General features: G+C 67.6%; 1 protein-coding gene across 6 annotated transcripts in view; it reads right to left on the bottom strand.

Moving 5' to 3' along the window:
• The window catches only part of SLC12A7 (solute carrier family 12 member 7), a 39785-nt gene extending 23880 nt beyond the window's left edge, over positions 1-15905 (bottom strand). Inside the window, exons 1-3 of one of the 6 annotated variants that reach the window (XM_021077138.1) lie at positions 15581-15905; positions 2117-2211; positions 1612-1734 (exon numbers count right to left, since the gene is read on the bottom strand). In XM_021077138.1, coding sequence (XP_020932797.1) covers positions 1612-1734; positions 2117-2211; positions 15581-15704 — 342 coding nt within the window. In that variant the 5' untranslated portion in view covers positions 15705-15905. Of the gene's footprint in view, positions 1-1611; positions 1735-2116; positions 2212-10006; positions 10047-14271; positions 14384-15580 lie in introns of those variants that run through there. The other 5 variants (XM_021077133.1, XM_021077134.1, XM_021077137.1 and 2 more) reach the window with 5 other exon arrangements.

Raw genomic sequence — 20803 nt, 5'->3', positions numbered from 1 at the left:
CCCAGGATGCTGGAGGCACCCAGACCCCAGAGAAGGTGCCTTGGGAGGACCAGGCCCCATCTCTGTGCCCCACTTGAGGGACGAGGAGCGCAGTTCCTGCTCTGCCCCCCGCCCCGGGTCCAGGGTAGGTCCTAAGTGGGGCCCAGGGAGCCAGGCACCCCCCCAATGGGAGCCCCATCTGCGTGTGCCCAGGGAACCTGCTCCAGTCCCCAGGGGACCGAGGCCAGGGGGCCGCCTGCCCTGCGGGTCTGTGCCAGGAGTCCCCATTGGTCCACACCACAGGTCAGCAGGCTGGACCCAGGTCAGCCTCAGAACAGATTCCAGCAGGTCCGGGCCTCACTTCGGAGCGGGCTGCGAGGAGAGCTGAAAAAGGGCCCGTGACCCCGGGGCACAAGTGCTGACAGGCGGAGGGCCCGACATTCTGCACAGAAGGCCTGCAGCCCCCGAGACCTAGTGCCAGGCAAGAGTCTGAAACCCCAGAAACCCACCCGTGAGCGACTGACCCGCAACCACGGCAGCTGTGACCTCCCCGCAGGGCGGCGTCCTCGCGCCAGAGCAGAACCCAGGGAAGGTCCCATGGGGGAGAAAAGGCAGGGACAGACACGCCGCTGCTGAAGGGCCGCCCGTGCCCGGGGAAGCGGCCTGCACAGGCCCCCGGGGGACCAGGGTCGGTTACTCCCCTTCCGGGACAACCTCTTCCCCAAACAGTCACCCTCGGGGGGCAGGAGGCGAGCACTAAACCTGCTGGCTTCACGGCAGGAGGAAGGAAAGACGGAGGGTGTGCCTGGGACCTGACCTCCTGCGGCCGCAGGACCGGGGTCAGGCTAGACCTCAGCGTGAGGGCGGCGCTGGGCTCCTGGCACCTCGGCCCCAGGGCTGGCCGGATGGGCGGGCGGACACAGCAGGGAGCGAGAGGGCTGGCAGCCAGAGGGCAACAAGACCCCCCACCTGGCCTCAGCTCCCGCGCTGGGGGGCCACCCAGATGTCCCATCCAGCCATCTGGAGTCGGGGCCAGGGGCTCAGGCCGCACCGCCCTCCTCCTGCCCTCGGGCGCCCCAGGTCACAAGCCGCCCCCAAGAACACAGGACCCCGGAGGCTGTGCTCTACCGACGGCAGAAAACACGGGAAAAAGTCACCCCTTGAAACCGAAAAAAGCCTCCACCCTGAACTAAGCCCCCGGCGCAGAGACAGAGAATCTACTGCTGAGAGAAGGCCAACTTTTTGGCCACGGTTTCGGGGGAGGGAGCCAGAAAGACAGAGAGAAAGACGTGTCTCATTTCCCCTGAGATGGGTCCTGAGCAGGTTCTTGAGTCTCGGGGCGCCGCCCTGCCCTGCGAGCCCTCACCCCACAGCTTCTCCTGGGCACCTGGGTGGCTCTTCCAGAACCGCCCCAAGGTCTCTGCACAGAACCCTCACAGCAGCTGGGGGCAGCTGAGGGCGGACCCCCAGAAATAAACAACCCCCTAAGAAACAGCTTCCGGGAAGAGGTAGCAGGGTCACAGCCCCAGGACTGAGAAACAGGGTGGGGGAGAGGAGGCCGCACCCAGGGTCCTGGGGGAGGGTCGGGGGAGGGGAGGCCCTTGGGGGGGGCGCTGGGGGAGGGGCACGCACCTTGACTTCCCGCCTCCGGCTGTCCTCGTCCTCCTCGTGCTCCACGACGCCCTGGCTCAGGTTGGTGTAATTGGCCAGCTTGTTGAGCAGCGAGGACACCATGGGGTTGCTGTCCATTTCCTCCTGTTTGGGGCCAGGACGCCGAGCCAGTTACCCACCTCTGGCTGAGATGCCCCCAAACCGAGCAGATGAGCCAGGGCCCAGCTCTGCCTGCCCTGAGACCCCCAGACCCGAAGCGGGCAGGAGGCCCCAGACACGGGCTGGGCAGGCCAGGGGCCCAGGCTTGGGGCTCCAGGCCACACCGAGTGGGGCCACCAGCGGGGCGGGGGGGACAGGGCTCTCCCGATGGCCTGGATCCAGCCCCTCCAAGGGGCTCCCCAAGGCCATGCCGGGAGCCTCGGTTCACTGTTAGAGGTGGGGTCTTGGGGCTGGGGCCTCTGCTCTTGTCCACACGAGAGAGAGCTCGACGTGCGGCCTGCTGCTCTGGAGGAGAGCGTGCGGGTACCTCAAAGAGAGCCATGCTTCTTCCTTCCAACACGCTCCCTCCGTCCGCCTCCGCGCCGCCGATGAACGGGCTGTCCTCCCTGGGGCCACCATCTCCTGTGGGGGAGGGCATGGTCACGAAAGGAGGCGACCTGGGGCTGGGGGCGGGCGGCTCCGCCTCCCGGTGCCCAGGTGAAGAGCGCCAAGGCGTTGACCGTCCAGGGACCAAGTCCCGCCCTGCCCTTCTGGGACCCACGCCCGACAGCCTTGCTGACACTCCCAGGACACCGTCCCCAGTCGGCAGTGCCCGAGCGGCCCACGGCTGTCCATGGAGGGACAGGCACCTGCACGGGGGATGCGGAGGCTCGTCCCCCAGCAGCTTAGGGTCCTAGCCCCCAGTCCCGGTTTATCACAGCCGCCTCACAGGGACCCCCAACCGTTGGGAGCAAAGCTCCCAGGGAGGATCCTGGAGCCAGACGTAGGCGCGTGGCTGGCATCGCAGCCCTGCCGTCTCCGTGGCTGTTTCTATTGGGAGGGCCTGACCAGCCCGTCCCCAGCTCAGTGTGGCCAGGCCACAGGGGAGCAGATCAGCCCCAGTGCCACCTGGGAGCTCCGGCCAGATCCTCAAATGCGGGTCGGGCATAGGCTCTGGATTCAAAGCGGAGAGAAACACCCCAGCCACGTGGCTCTAATGCGCAGCCCTGCCCGTCCCAGTGGATCGGCGACAACGCCGTCCCAGAGGCCACCAGCAAGGACACGGGGCGTGCTCAGGAGCGGGGCCCACTGCAAGTCAGCACCACACAGGCCTCCCGCGTGGGAGGGACCTGGCCCCTGGCAGGAGTGAGGACAGTGGGGAACAGCGCCCAGACCCCAGCGGCCAGTGTGAACTGAGCGGGGACCCCCTGCCCACGCAGCCCCGGCGGGTGACCCACCACGGCCCCACTTCCAGACAGGATCCCCAAGAGGAAACCAGAGCCCAGACGCACACGGAGGGAACACCCCAGCCCGTGCCCGCGGAGGCGCCAGCTCACGTCCCTGGCCCCTCACACGGAGACGCTGGGTCCAGGGCATTGCCACGCACACCCTCAGCTCTCTGGTCCGACAACCCGCAGACCCCGCTCAACTCCCCCTTCCCCACCAAGCCTCCCGGGCCTCCCCGGGTCCCCACGGCCCACGCAGGAAGCCACACGGCAGGCAGACCCGCCCTCTTGCAGACCGAGCCCCTCGCGGCTGAGCCCCAGCAGCCACCACAGGGTAGCTGCTTGGGGCAGGCAGTGCCCGGGGCCGCGCCCACAGCCTACAGGCCACCTACATGGCCTGACGGGGGCAGGGGCGGTGCCAGTCCACCCATTAAACGCGGGGTCAAGGTGAACATGAGGTCACGGCCCCCAAGTGCCACCACGAGGAAGATGGAAGCGAACCTGGTGGGGGGGTGACCTACAGCCTCGGCTGCTCAGAAGACTGAGGCCAAGAGTGTCAGGCAGCTCTGGAAAGTTCCGGAAAGAGGGAGGACGGGACGCGGAGCGAGCCCGATTCTTTCCAGAAAGTGAAGATGAAATCCGGGTAAGCCCTTCAGTGAAGACCCTGATTTGGTGGCGAGCTTGTCTCAGGAGACACGGCCTCGAGGGCGTCACCCGGCCGGCCCTTCGCCCCGATCCCAGCCTGGGGGGTGGTGGGAGCCTCACCCGGGCAGGGATGCTCTTGCAGGTTTTCCCGAGTCAAGAGTTAGGTCAAGACAAGGTTTACAAACCCAACTAGCTCCAAGGAAACAATAAACCACCCTGGGAGTCTGGCACAGCCGGGTCTTCAGCCACACCTCCTTCCTGGGCCTCCCCACCCGGGCGGATCCCTCCTGGAAGCGAGTAGTCCCTTAGTCCGCGTCTCTGCAGCAAACGGAGGACCCCTCGAGACCAGACTCAGGAAGTGCAGGCCCTGCCCCGGCTGCCCGGGGTAGGGGGGCGGGTGTCAGGTCCCCCCCCCCGCCCCCCGCCTGACCTTGGACAGTCACGGGAGGCTCCGGGGACTCGGCACCTGGGACTCGTGTTTCTCCGCTGGGAAGAGGCGGCCAGTGTGGGCAGGGCCTGGCTCAGCTCGGGCCCCAGCTTCCCCGGGTGCCCTCTGCCCCCACCTGGCTCTGCACAGCCTGGCCCTGGGGGGGCTCTCAGGGGGCGGGCACCGGACCTAGAAACAACCTCCTACGCTGATCTGACGCTCCCAGGGCGGGGTGGCCGGGAAAGCGGGAGCTCAGCCTCAAATAGGAGCCCAGCTGGCCCGCCCTTCCCCTAAGACAGAGGGAACGCCTGGAACAGAGGACTGGGAAGGAACGGAACAGACGAGGAGCCCCCAGGCGAGCGCTCGCTGAGGGACCCAGAAGGCCCACCAGACAGACTGACTCAGGCCAGGTGGCCGCTAGGTCCCAGGACCACCCTGGGGTCCGAGAAACCAGAAACAATGACGCGGACGCCACACAAGGCGTGGACGTGGCCAGGTCACGTGCGCGCAGCACGCCTGGGCAGGGCGGCCGGGCTGAGCGGCAGACGGTGGCCTCGGGCTCCACTTTGCTGCCGTAACCAGAGCAGCACACGCGACAGGTGCGGAAAATGGAGAAGACACACAAAACAAGCAAGATGAACACCCCTGGCAGCCCCCCAGTCCCTCCACCGGCCGCACGCAGCTCATGGCCAACGGCGAGTCCCGTTCGCAGAGCCGTAAACCATGGTGCATCCCTTCAAAAGAACACACGTCCCTTCATTTCCTGACACGCGTCCAGTCCGTCAGCCCCAGGGGCGCTCCCTACAGGCCTGGGGACGTGGCGGAAGGGAGACGGGCATCTGGGGCACGGACGGGTTAGGGAGCAGCGGGCAGGAGCCTGACAGCAGCCTCCTCCTCCTCGACTCGGCCACGTGGAGGCTCTCCATCAGAATTCAGCTGCTTCCACCCGAGGGCCCACCCGCCCCAAACCGGAAAGCCCAGGAACCGGTACCTGGAAGTGTCCTCAGACTCCCCGCTGCTCCCACCTCCGCAGGACACTCGACTCTGCGTTTGTTTCTCGAGGGAGGGACAGGCTACAGTCAGTCCGCACAAAGGAAACCTGGGCCCAAGCACCACCCAGGGCCTGACCCACGCGTGGGGCTCCGCAGGCCCCGGCGTCTGGGGAGACCCTCTCCCGCCCCACCTGGGTGAGAGCACCTGCCAGGAGGGGTCCTCCTCGGGCTGAGACCCCGGGTTTCAGGGGGCCACGTGCCTGGGCCTGCGCCCCCCTCGTCACTCTGCTTGTTCATGATGACAAGGACCCAGGACAAGCCTGACATGACGAAATGCTGGGGACACAGGTGCCAGAGGGCAGCCCGGCCTCACCAGCCCCGCTGCGTCCTCCTGGGCGGGTGGCCTGCAGTGTCCCCACGGGGCACACAGCCCCAAGGTCACCAGAAGCCTACATTGCGCGGCGGTGGCTGCCAGGCTGCGTGAGGAGGGCAGGACCCACGCCTACGGTCTCCAGGCAGGCGTACTCCCGGCGGACAACCCGGCCGCGGTCACCCGGTCTGATGGACGGGCCAGGCTCAGTCTCGAATGTTTAATCACAGCAACAGCCTGGAGGTCACGAGATGAAGCCTACACCATCGGCCTGGTCCTGCCTCACCCCACGTCCAGCTCTGAAAACCGGCAGTCGCCTCACATTCAGACGTGGCTTTAAACCTGTACATCTGATGACACAGATGCTACCACGGGCTGCATCACACAGGAATCACGGCCTCGGGGGGTCCAAGGCTGCAGCTCCTGCCAGCCGGGCCCCCAGCGTCCACCCTGCGAGAACCACAAGCCTCGGCTCCGGGAGGCGGGTGGGTGGGGGTCGGGGGAGAAACGCGGCCAGGCCAGGAGGTCCCCTCAGAGTCCCCACCTCCCCACGTGACCCGCGCCTCTCATCACCCAGGAAAAGGGCTAATTTGTCCTTAAAACAAGGACCCTTCAGCCGATGAACTGCATGGAACAGCAACAGTTAGGGGTCTCTCAGGGCCTGGGATCGAGGTGCCCGGGATCGAGGGGACCAGGAGGGAACCGGGGGGACTCGGGGAACCAGATGGGGAAACACAGGCTGTGCCCATGCCCGCGTGCCCGGTGCTGCCTCCGGGGACCCCAGAGCCCGTGACAGTCGCCCCTCCAGCACAGAAACGGCCGTCAGAATTCAAACACCCAGAAAAACCATGCGCGCCGAGCACCAGCCCCACGTCTGGCTGGGGCTTCCGACGATCACGTTTTGCTTTCCTGGTTTCCTGGGACCAGCAGACTCGTGCGGTGGGCAGAGTCCACGCTCCCTCCGGGGTCCTCCTGGAGCAGCCGCACAGCGTCTGGTCCAAGGACATCAGACATGTCCCACTGCAGGCCCTGCCGCACCCCAATGGCGCAGGCTGCAAAGACCAGCAAGGCCGGCGACACTGTCACAGCCCCTCCCCCGTCCCTCCCGCTGGCCCTAAGCCCCAGGAAGCCCGTGCCACGGTCTACACCTCAGTGTGGCCCGACCAGGCTTGGGGTCCGCCCAGCTGCTGGTCTTCCCCAAGGCTCAAAGGAAAACCCCCGTCGCCAGATGAAGGCACGACACCCAGGCCAACCTGTCCCAGAGGTCATGGCCCTGGACGGGGGTGGCTGGCAAGCCAGTGCTCCCAGAATGACCAATGGCGACAGGTCAGCAAGGCCTGACCAGGCCCGGGACCCAGAGCCTAGGCCGGGCCCACCAAGACCACCGCCGCCAAGCCCTCCGGAAACTTTGAGCAGGACAGCTGGTGCCTGCTGCTGAGAGCCCAAGGCTCAGGGCCCACCGGGGCCGGTGGGCAGGTGCTCGGCGCTGACCAGCGCCCCTCCTCCCTGTGAAGGCAGCCCTGAGCCGTGGACCGGGCCGTGCCTTGCCGTTCACCACAGCCGTTCTGAGAAGCCCGCACGCAGCCAAGCGACGCCCCACCCCGTCCAGGTGCGGCCCGATGCAGCTCAGGGCACCGCAGCCACCCACCTCCCCCAGGGCAGCCTCTGCTCTCCCACCCTCACCCCGTTTCCTCCGCATCAGGTTTGATGCCTGGCTTCTGGCTGCGCCAAATGCAGATGTAACCCCGACATCCATAAATGCGAGGTAGTGACCAGAGATAGTGCAGGACCCGGCGCCCTGGGGACGGGAAGCCGCAGGCGCCCTGGACTCCCGTCCCTGGAGGAGAGTGAGCGTCCCCATCACCCTCCAGCCAAAAGAGCTGAGCCTGCTGCGGGGAGAGGCCGGCCACAGAGGGGCCCTTCCTGCCGAGGGCGCGGCCCCCTCCGTCTCTCCCTCTGCCGGCACGGCCTCCACGGGCCCATCTCCACCCGCCACCCCCCAGCAACCCCCCCAGCACCCCCTCCCCCGAACGCCCCCTCCCCCGAATGCCCCTCCCCCGAGCACCCCCTCCCCTGAGCGGGCTGCGCTCTCCTCCTCCCGCCCTCCTGCAGCCGCCCTCCTGCAGCCGGGCCTGGGGGGCCCAGGGCTTCGGGGGGAGGGGCAGAGCCTGGCCTCCGAGGCTCAGTGGCCGAGGCCCCTCCCTGCCACCCAGTTCGGGTCACGCAGGGCCTGCAGCGAGGCCAGCAGGGGCGGCGACCCGTCTGCGCCACCCGGGGCCACAGGGCCTCCTCGCGGGGGGTCCGCCGGCCCGACGCCAGCACCTGGGCTCGCGGAGAAGCGTTTTCAGGTCCCGGGACCATGACCCATGACCTCTGACCCTTGCCGCGTGGCCTCCGGCTCTGCAGGCAGGAGGTGGCCAGACCGGCAACCCAGCGGCTGGCAGGCTAGGCCGGCGCCGCCCGGAGAGGCAGGGCCGAGACAAAAGCTCTGTATTCGCGCCCGAGATCCCCAAATGTCGAGACGCGGCGGGGTCCCGCTGTAACAGCAGGTTTCTGGCTGAAACAGAAACCCGTTCTGTGGGAAAGAGAAACGCTGAGAACTGCCCGCAGCCCCGCCGGCGGCGTCTCCCCCGCGGGTCCTCCGAGGGCTGGCGCCTTCCCGCCCGCTGGCCAGCGACAGAAGCACCTGCCCGCAGGCGAGCACGCGAGGACCCTCTCCGTCCGCCCCCAGACGCGGCCTGCGGGGTCAGCGCGCCGGCTGCCACGCTGGCTCCCCTTTCCTCACACCCGCCCTTCTGCCCGGGTCCCCACCTCGAGCAAAGCGGCCCTGCTCACGGCCAAAGGCCACGACGGCCTGGCCTGGGCCCCCAGGTGCAGGGGTGACGCACCCACACCCCGGAGCCCAGGCCTGGGGTGGACGCTCTGCCTGGACGGGCCAGCAGGGCCCAGGCACAGCACCTCTGCCAGGCTTTCCTGAGGAGACAGGGCCCTCACTTCCAAAGCCTCAGAAGCACCCGGTGCCCAGCAGCTCGACTCTGGACAAGCGGTACGAGCCGAACGCAGCCTCAGGATAAAGGGCACCTGGCCCCGCAGCGTCCCCACGCTCCAGCGTGACTCCAGCTGCGTCCCCACCGTCCAGCGTGACCTCCCACCACGACCTCCCACCCTGCCCCACGGCCTGGCGTCGAGGCTCTCCCGGGAAATACCGAGGGCCCAGGGGGCTCAGAGGTTGAGCATGGCTTTGGACGCTGGAGGGACGCAGCTGCCCTTCGGCCAGGACCAAGGCCAGCCACGGCCGCCTCCTCGGCTTCCACAGCTCCCCACCAAGGCCCTCAGCCCCACCATCCGGGCAAAGACACCAGCTCCAGCACGTTCTCCTAAAATCTAACACTCCAGGGTCGAGAGCAGGGAGGCCCAGCTGCCAGAAGTGCCAGTGCTGAAACCAGCCAGACGTGTGGGTGCATCCACGTGACACACAGACACAGGCCACCGCAGGCGTGCAGGCACCCTGTTCACACCCGCACACTCACATGAGTGTGCAGGCTCAGTCACACAGGGTCAGCGGGGAGCACGGCTCAGAGCTTCCCAAGAGCAGTGCGATCTGGGGGCTTTGCATCTGAACGGCCCACCCTCCCAGGTGGGACCTGCCCCTCCCGGGAGATCTGCCTCTGCTGGACTCAGGGGCCCAGCTCCCCGACCCTCGGTGACACAGCTGCTCCGGCCTCCCCCGCCTCAGGGACCGGCACTGGCGATCTGAGCTGGGGGAGGGTTCTGGACGGTGAGGCGGCCCTGCTGAGGGCAAAGGCAGGCGGCTGCCCTCCCCGGCCTCCACGCCGGCTCCCGTTACCGACCAGGCTCCATCTGGCTGCAGTCTAGACCCTTCGTCTACAGAGCAGGAAACCCAAGAGCCGCCTGCACCATCTCCTCTGATTTCGGCTCCACACGATCCCTCCCCAGGGGCGTCTGAGAGCTTCCCTGAGAATCAGGCCTGACCTGCAGCCACTGTGACCTGCAGGCTCCAGAAGGGAATACAGGCCCAAGAGCCCTGTGATGGCCAGGGTGGGCCTCGGGCCTCACGCCACCCTGAGGGGCACTGCTGGCGTGGGCACACAGGGAGCCCCCACCCTGAGGACGCCGCCAGGCCACAGCCGCGTGCTGACCCCGTGCAAGGCCACCCCGACGGGCTCGGCTGCAGAAGGCGGCGGCCACTTTGGCTACTGGAGGCGCCCGCGGGCCTGGGAGCATCGGCTCTCCTCCCAACACCTGACAGATCCCCCAGGGCCGCCCGGCCCACCGGGTAACCGCCTCTCCCGCGGTCAGAGGCCCCGCCCCAGGCCACGCGGAGCTCAGGAAGGGCCCTGCCACCTCCTCCCAGCCGGGCGCTCAGAAAGAAGCCACGCGACCCAAGAACAGAAACCGGCCCAGGACCCAGAACGTGGCCTCCAACCCTGGCCAGAGGTGCGGGCGGGGCCCCACACAGACGCCCAACAGGACAGGACCCCGGCAGCACCAGCTCGCACCCCCCACCCCCAGCGCGCACCTGCCCAGGGCAGCTCACCTGGGCTCCCGGCCGGAGGCTCCATGGTGGGGGAGCCGAGCCGCTGGGTCTCGGCCGCTGCTGCCGAAGCTGCAGGAGGCTTATCTGCGCGGACCAGACACCAGAGGCTGCCCTGAGCAGGGAGGGCCCCGTCCCACAAAAGAAAGGTATTAACCCTTCGGGCTCTGCTCTCCCTGCTGCGCGGCGCTGCCCCTGTGAGCCCTGGAAAGAGGCCCGGACGGCCCCAGGCAGCTTCAGGCCCCGCTAAACCCCTGGAGAGACACCCCAGGCTCAGCCTCGCACCCAAGTGGAGGGGGTCTTCCTGCTTGAGCCCCCCGCCGGCCTCAGGTTCCCAGAGATGCTTGCAGAGGCCCACTCCCCGCTGTGGCCGTGGCTGCAGTGACCAGGAGGGACCCCCCAAAGCACCTGGCTGCGAGGACAGCAGTCAATCCTTAATGCTGGACGTCGGCTTCTGCCCCCCGCCCCCCTTCCCTGCGTGTCCTCTCCACGCGGCCGGCCATCTCTCCTCTTCCTCCCCGAACCAGACCTCGGTCCCACTCCCGCGTCACAGCCGCTCGGCCGTGAGGGAGGCGGTCTGCAGCGGCCCAAGGACAGTGGCCCTGAGACGGTGTCCCCAGCCCGAGGTTACCCATCCCCCAGCACAGGGGGAGCCACCAGGTCAGGCGCCAGGGCCTGCTCGCAGCTCAGGACCGTGGCCACGGGTCTCCTGGCAGAAGCCACCCCACAGCCAGGTTCTCCAGGGGCAGGGAGGCGACCAGCTCCTCGCCCGCAGGATCCAACCTGGCAGACGCCTCTGTCCCCTGCAGGGTCTGTGACACCCTGAGCTGCATCGAATGAAGACCCAGCTCCAGGGCCACACAAGGCACCCACTCTCTCTCCCCTTTCCAGAGGCACCCCCTCTCCAGAGGCCCCACGACCTCCACCCGACACCCCCAAGGGCGCAGGGGAAGCTGGCTGCCCGGCTCCAAGCGCAGGACGTTCGGGGTCAACGACTGGATGGAAACGCCCTGCGATCCCGCCAAGCCTCACGCGCTGAGGAAGGAAGACGGAGCCGGGTGGCTCCCGGTCCCTCCCAGGTCCCGGGGCAAGAAGCAGCTCCCCGGTGCAGTGGCACACGGGCACCACCAGAGAGTGGCCCCCAAGGCCGGGGACAGAGGGACTTCCACTGCTCCCGCCCCCCAGGGGTGCTGGGCAGAGAGGCGCCTGACATGACCAAGCACCCCTGGCCCCGCATCCCACGTCCAAGCCCCGCCCGCCTCTGCCCCCCGCCCCCCAACAGCGAACGCCCCACCGGGCACACAGGCTCCACTGCCAGGGGCCTCCCGGGGCCACGCACCAGGCGCACACAGACCACACATCACACACCCGCCACAGACCCCCACCACTCACACGTCCAGGCCACACAGACACCACAAACACAGCACACAGACACACACCCCTACACAGCAGACGCCCGCCCCAGTCAGACACACACCACACACCCCAATCACACACCACACTCGCCCACAGCTGCAGCCCCGCCCCAGCAGCTCCAAGCTGCCATCCCTGCAATCCCCCTGGGCCAGCTCGAGGCCCCGTGGCTTCAGAGCGTGACCCATGGCCGAGGGGCCTCTGCCTCGGGCCAGGTCCCGGCACAGGGCCCCGCCACCACTCCTGCGTCCTCGGGGCTGCACCGGGCGAGCTGAGTTCCAGGGTGCAACGTGTGCATGACTGCCGCTGGGCCACTTGTGCGGCCAGGCGCAGCACACAACAGAGGGACAGCCACGGGCCCCAGTGCCCATGTCACCAGAGGTGGCCCCACGAGCAGGGGCTCTGTCAGAGTTGGAACCTCGGAAACCACCCTTACACCCACACTCCTGGCAGCCACAGCTCAGACACCCACACAGCAAAGAGGTCGGGGGGAGGACGGCACGGCTGGACCTCAGGGCAGCGGGCTCCCCGCACCAGGCACAGGGCGCGAGAGCGGGGGATGGACCGCAGATCAGGGCCCAGGTCCCTGCACAGCCCTCGAGCCCGCCAGGGGACGGGCGCCTCAGCCCTTCGACCAGAAGGGTCTCCTGGGCAGCTGCGAGGAAAGAACAGACACCCCGACGCCTCAGCACCCGTGACCCAACACTGGTGACCACCAGGCTGCTCTGCCTGCCACCGCAGGCACACCCACACTCCCCTGCACACGCCCACCTGCACACACACACACACTCCCCTGCACACACCTGCGCGCACGCACACACACGCCTGCACACATACACACGCACATGCACGCGCACACACGCACGCACACACAGGCGTGCCCACAGGACAGCCAGGATTCAGAACCCTCCCCTTTGCTTCTGAGAAAAGGACCAGGATGGCCCGGGAGCCCAGCAGGCAGCGCCCTGCTCCCTGTGCCTACCGACTGCCGGCTGCCCTCTGCCTTTTGAGGTGGAACCCGGCACCCAGGAGCCCCTCCCCCGCCCCCCTCCAGCCTCACGCGCTCTCCCTGGACGACATCGGCGCCTCGACCGCCTACAGAGATTCCCACAGAGGCGGTGCCGGACGCTGACCGGGTCAGCCCCACGGGACAGCCGGCGCCTGCCCTTCCTGCTCAGACAACCCCCCGCCCGCGGGACGCGGCCCCTGCTTCCTGGAACCGGTGCCGGGGCAGCGCTGAGCCCTCGCCCAGCAGGACAGAGCCTGCGAGCTGAGTCTCGGGCCATGCGGCCCTGAGTTCGGCTGCCCCAGCGGCAGCCCCTCGAGGGCAGGGGCCACACAAAGCAGCGCCGAGCGTGCACCCTGCGACCCCTGAGCCCAAGCAGGACAAAGGTCACACTCCCAGGGCTGCCTGGGTCAGCAGGGTGGGGGGAGAGACAGCACGAAGAGACCCCCTGAGCAGCACAGCACAAAACCTTGGAAAAGGAGCCAAAAGAGGAAGAGCGGGAGGGCAGAGGAAACGCAAGCAGAGCTGAGGGCGCTGCCGGTGGGGGTGGGGGCGGGGACGTGGGGACAGTGACCCTCGGGGCAAACACAGCATCTTCCAGACACTCGGACCTCCCGTGGCCCCACCCACAAGCCACCGCCCTCGCACCAGCTGCGCTGCTTGGCAGGCAGCGCCAAGGTCAAATCAGCAGGGGCAGTTCAAGGTCAATGCGTGGGACTGACCATCGCTGAGCCAAGGGACTGATGGAGGCCCAGGCTTCACATGCTGACAACAGGGCTCCCGGGCAGGCCAGCCTGGGGCACAGGGCAGCCCAGGACGGCCTGGCAGGTGTCACAGGTTCTCCCCAAGCTCAGCTCAGGCCAGACGGGCCTGTGAAGGGAGCACGGCCCCCGCCTCAGCGCCCACCCACCCTCGGCACACCCTTGGCACAGGCTCTGTAAGAAAACAGTCCCGGCCCCTGCCTCCTACTTCCACAACAGCCACCCAGGAAGGGTCTCCTCACACCTGCTTCACCACCAGCGGATGGGGGCTCCCAGGGGCTCGAGGGCCAGCCTCAGAGTCAGGAAGAAACTTCAGTGACCCTGTCGTGAGCTGGCCTGGCCACAGGCTGGACCACAGGCAAGGACCCTGCACAAGGGCCTTCTGAGGGGGTTCCGGGCGGCTCTTCCGGCTCCTGCAGGACTGTCCCCTCAATGAGCAGAGCATGAGGTTGCTTCCCAGGCTCAGTGCCCCTCATCACGCTGGTGACACAGGGCCCATCTCAGGGCCTCCCTGGGCACCACTATGACCTGAGGACTTGCGTTAAAACTCGGAGCCCAGCCAAGCAGCCCTGAAAGGCAACAGGCGCCTGTCTGTGACCCCAAAGGGGCCTGCCCAGGTCCCCCACGGGCCCCCCAGTGCCATCTAAGTAGAACACAGAGACCCAAGGCCCAGGCACAAGCTCTGCGCCGGCTCAGAAGTGTCGCAAACAGAGCCCAGCCCTGTGGGGTCTGTTGAGAAGCGTGTGGGATTATCTACATCCACTGTGCTCCCGCCTCCGAGACGGCGGCCAAACGGACTCTAGACAAGCCATAGCGGGAATCCCCGGTGGCAGCAGGGCTGAGAAAGCGAGGCCTCAGAGTGGGGGGGGGGGGCGGGGGGCTCGGGGGGGGTACCCCTGAGCAGCCCTGGGGCCAGCTAGAGGGCCCTGAAAGCAAAGATAAGGTGCCTCAGCCCGAAAACCAGCCACACTTGCATCTGCAGAGGCCGCCGGGGAGGGGCCACCAGGCCAGGAGCCACACACTCAGGAAGGTGCCAAGGGTCCTCTGGGGACACGATGGCCACCGGGGGCCGGTGGGATAAAGCTCACCCCAAAAGCCCGCCAGAGCGCCCCGGAGAAAGGCTGGGCTTCTGACCTCTGCCCTCAAGTCCTGCCTCGTCTCGGCCTCCGTGCTGCACGGCCACATGCAGAGAATGGCACCCAAGGGCGGGGGCAGGACCCGCCCTGGCCCGGCCGGCCGGCGCCTCCTCCTCAGGGGCTCCTAGCGGTGCCCGGGGTGCCGGACGCCCCTGGACAGTGGGCCATGAAGGGTCTGAGGCCCGGGCAGCGCTGCCGGCACTGACCTCGCCCTCTCCCCTGCTAGGAGCAGGACGCCTCCTCCCAAATGCGGCAGTGACCCCCAATTTCTAGAGGGGTGCTGAGCTCACTCAGGGTGACCCAGCCATCCACTGCTGAGAAGCAGGGGGCTGGAGCCCAGATGTCCAGCAGCAGGCCTGGGGATGCCCCCCCCCCCAAGAGAAAGTGAAAGTGCCAAAGACGTCCTGATTCCAGAAGCAACGTGGGCATGCAGGACCCTCAGTTGGGGCACCGCTCTGCCCGGTGGGGGCCCCTCCCGCCCGCCAGGACCTACTGCCCTTTCTTCCTGCTGATGTCCCCACCAAGCTTGGCCCGGCCTTCTGACCGGCGGCCCTTTGCCCCAGCGCGCAGGAGCAGAGCAGGGCAGAGGTGGCCGGGGAGGAAGCGGGCGCGGCCTCCAGCCCCGGAAGCCTCACCCGGGGTCGGCTCCGCGGCCCCAGCCGGCCAACCAGCCTGGGGGCACCCGCAGGGCCTGAGAACTCCCGGGAGAGCGAGCCCCTCCTCCGTCTCCATAGCTACCCAGGGCGTCCCGCACCGCCCTGCCTCCCCGGTGCCCCACCCCGAGTGGGGTAAAGGTGCTTCCCGGGCCCGCAAAGGCCCTGGGCGCCCACAGCCCCCCGAAGCCTTGCTTCGCCCTGCGCCCTCAACCACTAAGCTTGGCGGGGGGCTCTGCGGGCGGGAGTGGGGAGCGGAGAAAGGGGAACTGCAGGAGCAGGCAAAGTGGCGGGGACTAGTGAGGAGGGGAGCCGGCGGGGGCCCGGGGAAAGGCGCGGGGGGGGGGGGCAGGGGCGGGCTGCGGCCCCACACCCCTCCTTCGGGCGGCGTGCCGGGCCGGGTCCCCCTCTTCCGGGCCTCTCCCGGGTCGCCCTTCCCTCCCCGCCGCCGGGGCCGCTCCCTTCTCCCGGGCCTCCCCCTCGCTCCCTTCAGGGCCGTCCCTTCCTCCCGGGCCACCGTCCCCTCCCCTCCGGCCCCCGGCCACCCCCGCCAGCCCGCGCAGCCCGGCCTCCGCCTTTGTCCCGCGGGCAGGTGCGCCCGCGCTCACCCGGGTTGGAGCAGTCGGGCTCGGCGCCCTCGGGGGGGCCCGGCGCCTCGGTCTGCTCGGCCGCCTCATCCTGGCCGCCGTCCGCCCGCGCCTCCACGGGCACCACGGTGAAGTTGGTGGGCATGGCGCACCCGGCGCTCCGGCCACTCCGCGCCCCGCTCCGCGCCGCGCGCCCGGCTCAGCTCCGCCCGCTCCCGCCGACGCGGCCGGACTAGGGCGCAGGGGCGGGGTCCGCGCGGCCGCCCCGCCCACGTGACCGCACCTGCCTCCCCGCGGGCCCAGGAAAAGTTTGCGCGCGGCGGGCCGGGCGGCGCCAGGAGCCTTGCGTTCGGGCCCCCTCCCCGGCCTGCGCCCGGGCGGCCCGCGCCCCCGACGCGCCGAAGCGCCCCTCCCCCCGGCGGCTGACTTTCGGTTCCTGCGCTGCCCACACCCCCACCGCCCCAGCCGGCCTCAGGCCGCTCTCTCCCCACCTCCGGATGCCCGCACCGCCCCCGCCGGCCCGCAGCCATACTCCCGCTGCCCTCCCTGTGCCTCTCACTCCGAGAGTGGGCCTGCCCGCCCGGGGCTGAGATCTGATCTCCCTCCCTGCCCAGGGCTTGGGAAGCGCCTCCAGCGGAAGGGAGCCCAGCCCGGGTTAGCGGGGAAGGGGGCGGCTCCTGCTCAAAGGATATAACCGAGTAGACAGAAATCATCAGGGCCCTGCGGCGGGACCCCTGCCCACTGGGGACCCTAGGCCATCTCTGTGGGCTCCAGGAGCCTCCCTCGGCCCCACTGGGTCACTCGGGGCGGGGGGGAGAGGGGGGCTGGGAAGAGAAGCAGGGAAGGCGGGCAAGGAGGGGCTCCGTACTAGCCAGGGCCACCTGACTCAGCCTCCAAGCTTCTGAAAGATGGAATCTCGCAGAAACCAAAAGTCCGTCAAAAAGAAGTTAGTAGAAAAAGCTGTAGCATCTCTAGGTGCAGCGAATCACCCCAAAAACGGTTTTACAAAAATGTGACAGAAACGTAAGCGATGGGACAAAAACGGTCACAACGTCAGGACACGCGGTAGCGGAATGATCAGATGCCCCAACCGCCTGGAAAATATGTGCCTTTCCATGGGCCTGAGAGCCTGGAGGCCCACGCTTATCTCCTGGAGAATCACAGGGCCCAGCATTCCCCACCCAGCATCACAGGCCCTGCGTTCTCCCCGCCCACCCCCTCCCCCACCCCCACCCCCACCCCCACCCAGGATCACAGGCCCTGCCTTCTCCCCACCCACCCCACCCCCACCCCCACCCAGGACCACCCGGCCCTGTGTTCTCTCTGCTCCCACCCCCAACCCGATCACAGGCCCTGTGTCCCCCTCCCCATTGTGTTCTTGTCAACAACCAAACCTCAAAAAAAAACAAAAAGCACTTCCAGGGGAAGACACGGGAAGCAGGGAGGGAGGCCCAGTCTCCAGGGCCACCCTAGGATGTTCCCCTGTCACCCAGCCCCACCCAGCACCTGCCCCAGCCCTAGCCTTGGGTGGCAGGTTGGGGGGGTGGGGGGGCGGGGAGCAGGGGTGAGGGGGGTGGAAGAGGTATAGCTGGCCCAGGCCACCCCCACACCCCAGCTTGGCAGAAGGAAGCTCTGCCGGGTGACAGCAGGCAGAGGGCAGGGCTGCAGAGGTCCTGGGTGGCTGTCAGCTGCCTCACCAGGTCAGCAGCAGGGCAGGTGGGGAGAGGGCCACCCCCAAAGGACAGGAAGGCTTCCTGTGTCCTTCCAGGGAGGGGCGGGCTCCGCGGGAAGGAGGAGAGCCTCGCTCTGCACCCTGCTGCGTGGGGGGGAGGTGAGGGCTAGGTGCAAGCCTCTCCCCTCACCCACAAGGACCCCGCTCGGCCCCGCCCGCCCCGGCCACCCTCCCAACAGCGGCTGAGTCTTTGCTAAAGTTGGAGGAACAACCACAGCTTCTGAACAGGAGCAGAGACCCTCTCCTGGCCCCTGCAAATGACCTTGACCTCTGGCCTCAGTTTCCTCATCTGTAAAACGCTTGTTTTTACCCTTAATGGTCACAACACAGCCGGGGACCCGCCCAGACTGCGAGGAGGAGGCAGCCCTCTGGCCCTGGGCTCTGCCAGTAAAGCCTCGGCAGAGGCAGCTGGCACTCAGAGTGGAGGGCTGAGTTCGTGGGGGCCCTCGTCCTCGAGGGCCCCGCATCCAGCTCTTAAGGCCCGGCCCCCGGCCCCCCAACTCCCACTGTGACCCCAGTCTGGGCCCCTCCTCCCTGGGCTCCCTTGGTGGTGACCCCAGTCTGAACCCCTCAGAAGCCCTGTCCCCAGGGCCATCACCCTCTCTGAGCAGGGGGGGCCAGGCCACCTGCCCCAGCACCTTAGTGGCCCTGGGGTTCTGCAGAACAATTGCCTGGCCTCTGAATCACGTCATTGTCACCTGAGAAACAAACAAAGCCCAGCTGTCACCAGGCGAAAGGGCCAAGGAGCCAGGCGGGAGGGGAGGGCAGCTGTACACCTGAAACTAACGCAACTTTGTAACTTAACTGCTCTTCAATTTAAAAACAAGCAAAAGCAAACAAAAGTTCCTGGAGTTCCCTGGTGGCTCAACAAGTTAAAGACCCAGCATTGTCAGCGCTGTGGCTTAAGTCACTGCTGCGGCACAGGTTCGATCCCTGGCCCTGAACTCCGCCTGTCGCGGTGTGGCCAGCAAACAAACCAACAAAAGTTCCTTGTTTCAAAGTGACACACGCCCTGTCTTGAGACTGTAGTCTCACCCCCTTCATGGCCCCCGGGGAGCTGCCTGGCTCCTGCTGTCTGCTGGCCTGGCCATTGTACACCTGGTGGCCAGGTGGCCCACTCCTGGTGCTGGGATGTCCCGGGCTCGCCCAGCCTCCCACCCAGCCCCGCCTCCAGGATCAGATCACACACAGGAGTGAGAAGTACCTGCCAGATTGAGTCTGAGAACATGCAGGCAGGAGCCCCACCAACAGACAGACTCCGGGGAGGCCTTGCCAGGCTTTGCTTCCTGCAAAGAAAAGGAAGCCGTGTCACAAGAACACACAAGGTGGGAGGCAGAGGATCCAAGCACCAGAGGGCAGAGACTGGGTCCTAGGGCGTCTCACTTCCTGACGCCTGAGCCCGGGCCCCTCTAGCAAGGGCGGCCCCCGCCGTGCTGCGGGAAAGCCTGTTCCCCTGACCAACCTTGCTCTCAAGACACCTGAGTGAGAACCCACCGCGGCCCCCCTTCCTGTAAAGTCCAAGACCACCAACCCCGCCGTGCCCTCCTCCAGCTCCACGAGCACCCTCGTCTCCGGCGAGTGGTGGGCGCACGTCCGCTGTCACCCAGGGAAAGTCCACCCCGGCCTCCTCGTGAGCTCGGACTGCTCTGAGCCGGCCACCAGAAGCCAGCTCCAGAGTCTGGGGTGAACCTGGAGCCATTGCAGCCCCTTGGAGGCACAGGAAGCCTTGGCGGGGGGGGGGGGGGGTCACCGTTCCTGTCAGGGTTTCCATCAGAGCCGTGATGACCCAGTGGGAGCTCCTTCCTGAGAAAGTGCTGGCTGTAACCTGAGGACTTGCCCAGAGCTTCCCAAGCACCGCAGGGAGCTGGGGGTCGCCTCCGTGACAGCAGACGGCCAGACCCTGCAGGGTCCTCACAGTGACCACAGAAGGTTCAGGACCCTGACTGGGAGCCAGAGGCCAGGATCAGAGCTCACTGCTCTGGGCACAGCCTAGACTGGGGTCGTCTCACCAGGAGGGGGGAGTGGAGTGGAGGCCCGGGGCTGGGGGGGCCGGAGGGCTGAGGGGACCTGGGGACAGCGGCACCACAGTGAGCTGGGCTGAAACCCCGAAGATGCTGACGTTTCTGGGGACTCTAACAGGGCGCTGGGCGGTGGACCAGCCTCAGCGAGGTTTCCTGGGCAGCAGGGTCTGGAGGGCAGCGGGAGAGGCGGTCCCAGCGCCAGGGGGCCCATCCTTAGCGGCGGCTTTATTCTAAGAAAAGGAGAGCGGCCTGGCCTGCAGGGTTGTCAGTGAAGAGGCGGCATTTCACAACAGGACCACAAAGCGGCAGCCGCCTGTCTCTGAAACCCGAGCCTGGGGGAGAGGGCAGAGGCCCTTCCCGCCCTGACCTGAGGCGGTCTGAGGATGCACAGGGCACGCTAAGCCCCTGGAGCAGTGGTTGGGGAAGCATCACTGACAATGCTGCTGCGTTTTTCAAGCCACCGAGAACCTGGGACCAAAGGCCAGGCCCAGGGTCACCGCCACTGCCCTCGCCCAGCCCTGTCCCAGGGGCCACGGCTGGAGCCGAGACGCCCAGGGCCTCGCCAGCACCCACACGGGCCTCCCCTGGACCATCAGCCCCACAGACACACTGGGCACGGGCGCACGGCTCTGCTGGGCGAAGCGCATGCGGGGAGCTACCTCCACGTCCACTCCTGTCCACGCACAGCTGCCGTGCGCTCTCTCACGTGGTCCAGCGCCCAGGGCCCGTGCAGCCAGCCCAGCCTCAGCCTCCCAGGGCCCTCAGGACACCGGGCTCCCCCTCCCGTCTCTCCCACCCAGCCCCCCTCTGCCATCGCCTCGCCAGCCCCCGCCCCCTGGGCTCCCACCACACCCCAGCCCAGGCCAGACGCACTCAGGGAGCGGGCAAGGAGGGCCCCACCCTTCCCCGGGAGGCTCCAGTCCAAGGACACAGCCGCTCCCTCTGGATGTCCCCAGCAAGTTCTAGGTGGGCAGGACAGGCCAGCCTCAGCTGCCTGTGCGGGCGCATCAGGAACGTCCAGCTTTGAACTCTGGCGCTTCTGACTTTCCTTCAGGCTAACGGCTCCCCGCTGCTGCTCTGTCCTCCCTCCAAATTCCCATCCGTCCCCGCCTGGCCTCATGCGGGCTGTTCCCAGCCTCGTGGTCCCACGAAAGGCCAGCGGGTCCTGCTGTGTGGCACTGGCGTCAACTTGGGCCTTTCTGCTGATGAGCTGGCCGGGCTCCCGTCTCACCCCTTAGAGCGTCATGGGTCCCCTGGGCTGCTCACAGGACACCCCGTGGGGGGCCCCCGGGTGGGCCTGGGCACAAGGCCATCAGGGAGGCCCCAAGGTTGCAGGAGCAGGGCCTGAAGTCAGGGCTGCCAAACACAGATTTATACCAAGTGACGGCGGCGCACACCTTTCCGGCGGCAAAACACTCTCTTCACGAAAAGGAAACTAAGCAATCTTCAGTGACCTTGGGCACTTCTCATCAATGACACCGCCTGGAGCAG

This window comes from Sus scrofa, chromosome 16, assembly GCF_000003025.6.
Source record: "Sus scrofa isolate TJ Tabasco breed Duroc chromosome 16, Sscrofa11.1, whole genome shotgun sequence".
NCBI classification, from domain to species: domain Eukaryota; kingdom Metazoa; phylum Chordata; class Mammalia; order Artiodactyla; family Suidae; genus Sus; species Sus scrofa.
The sequence above is the reverse complement of the archived record's forward strand: the minus strand, read 5'-3'. Positions and strand labels throughout refer to the sequence as shown.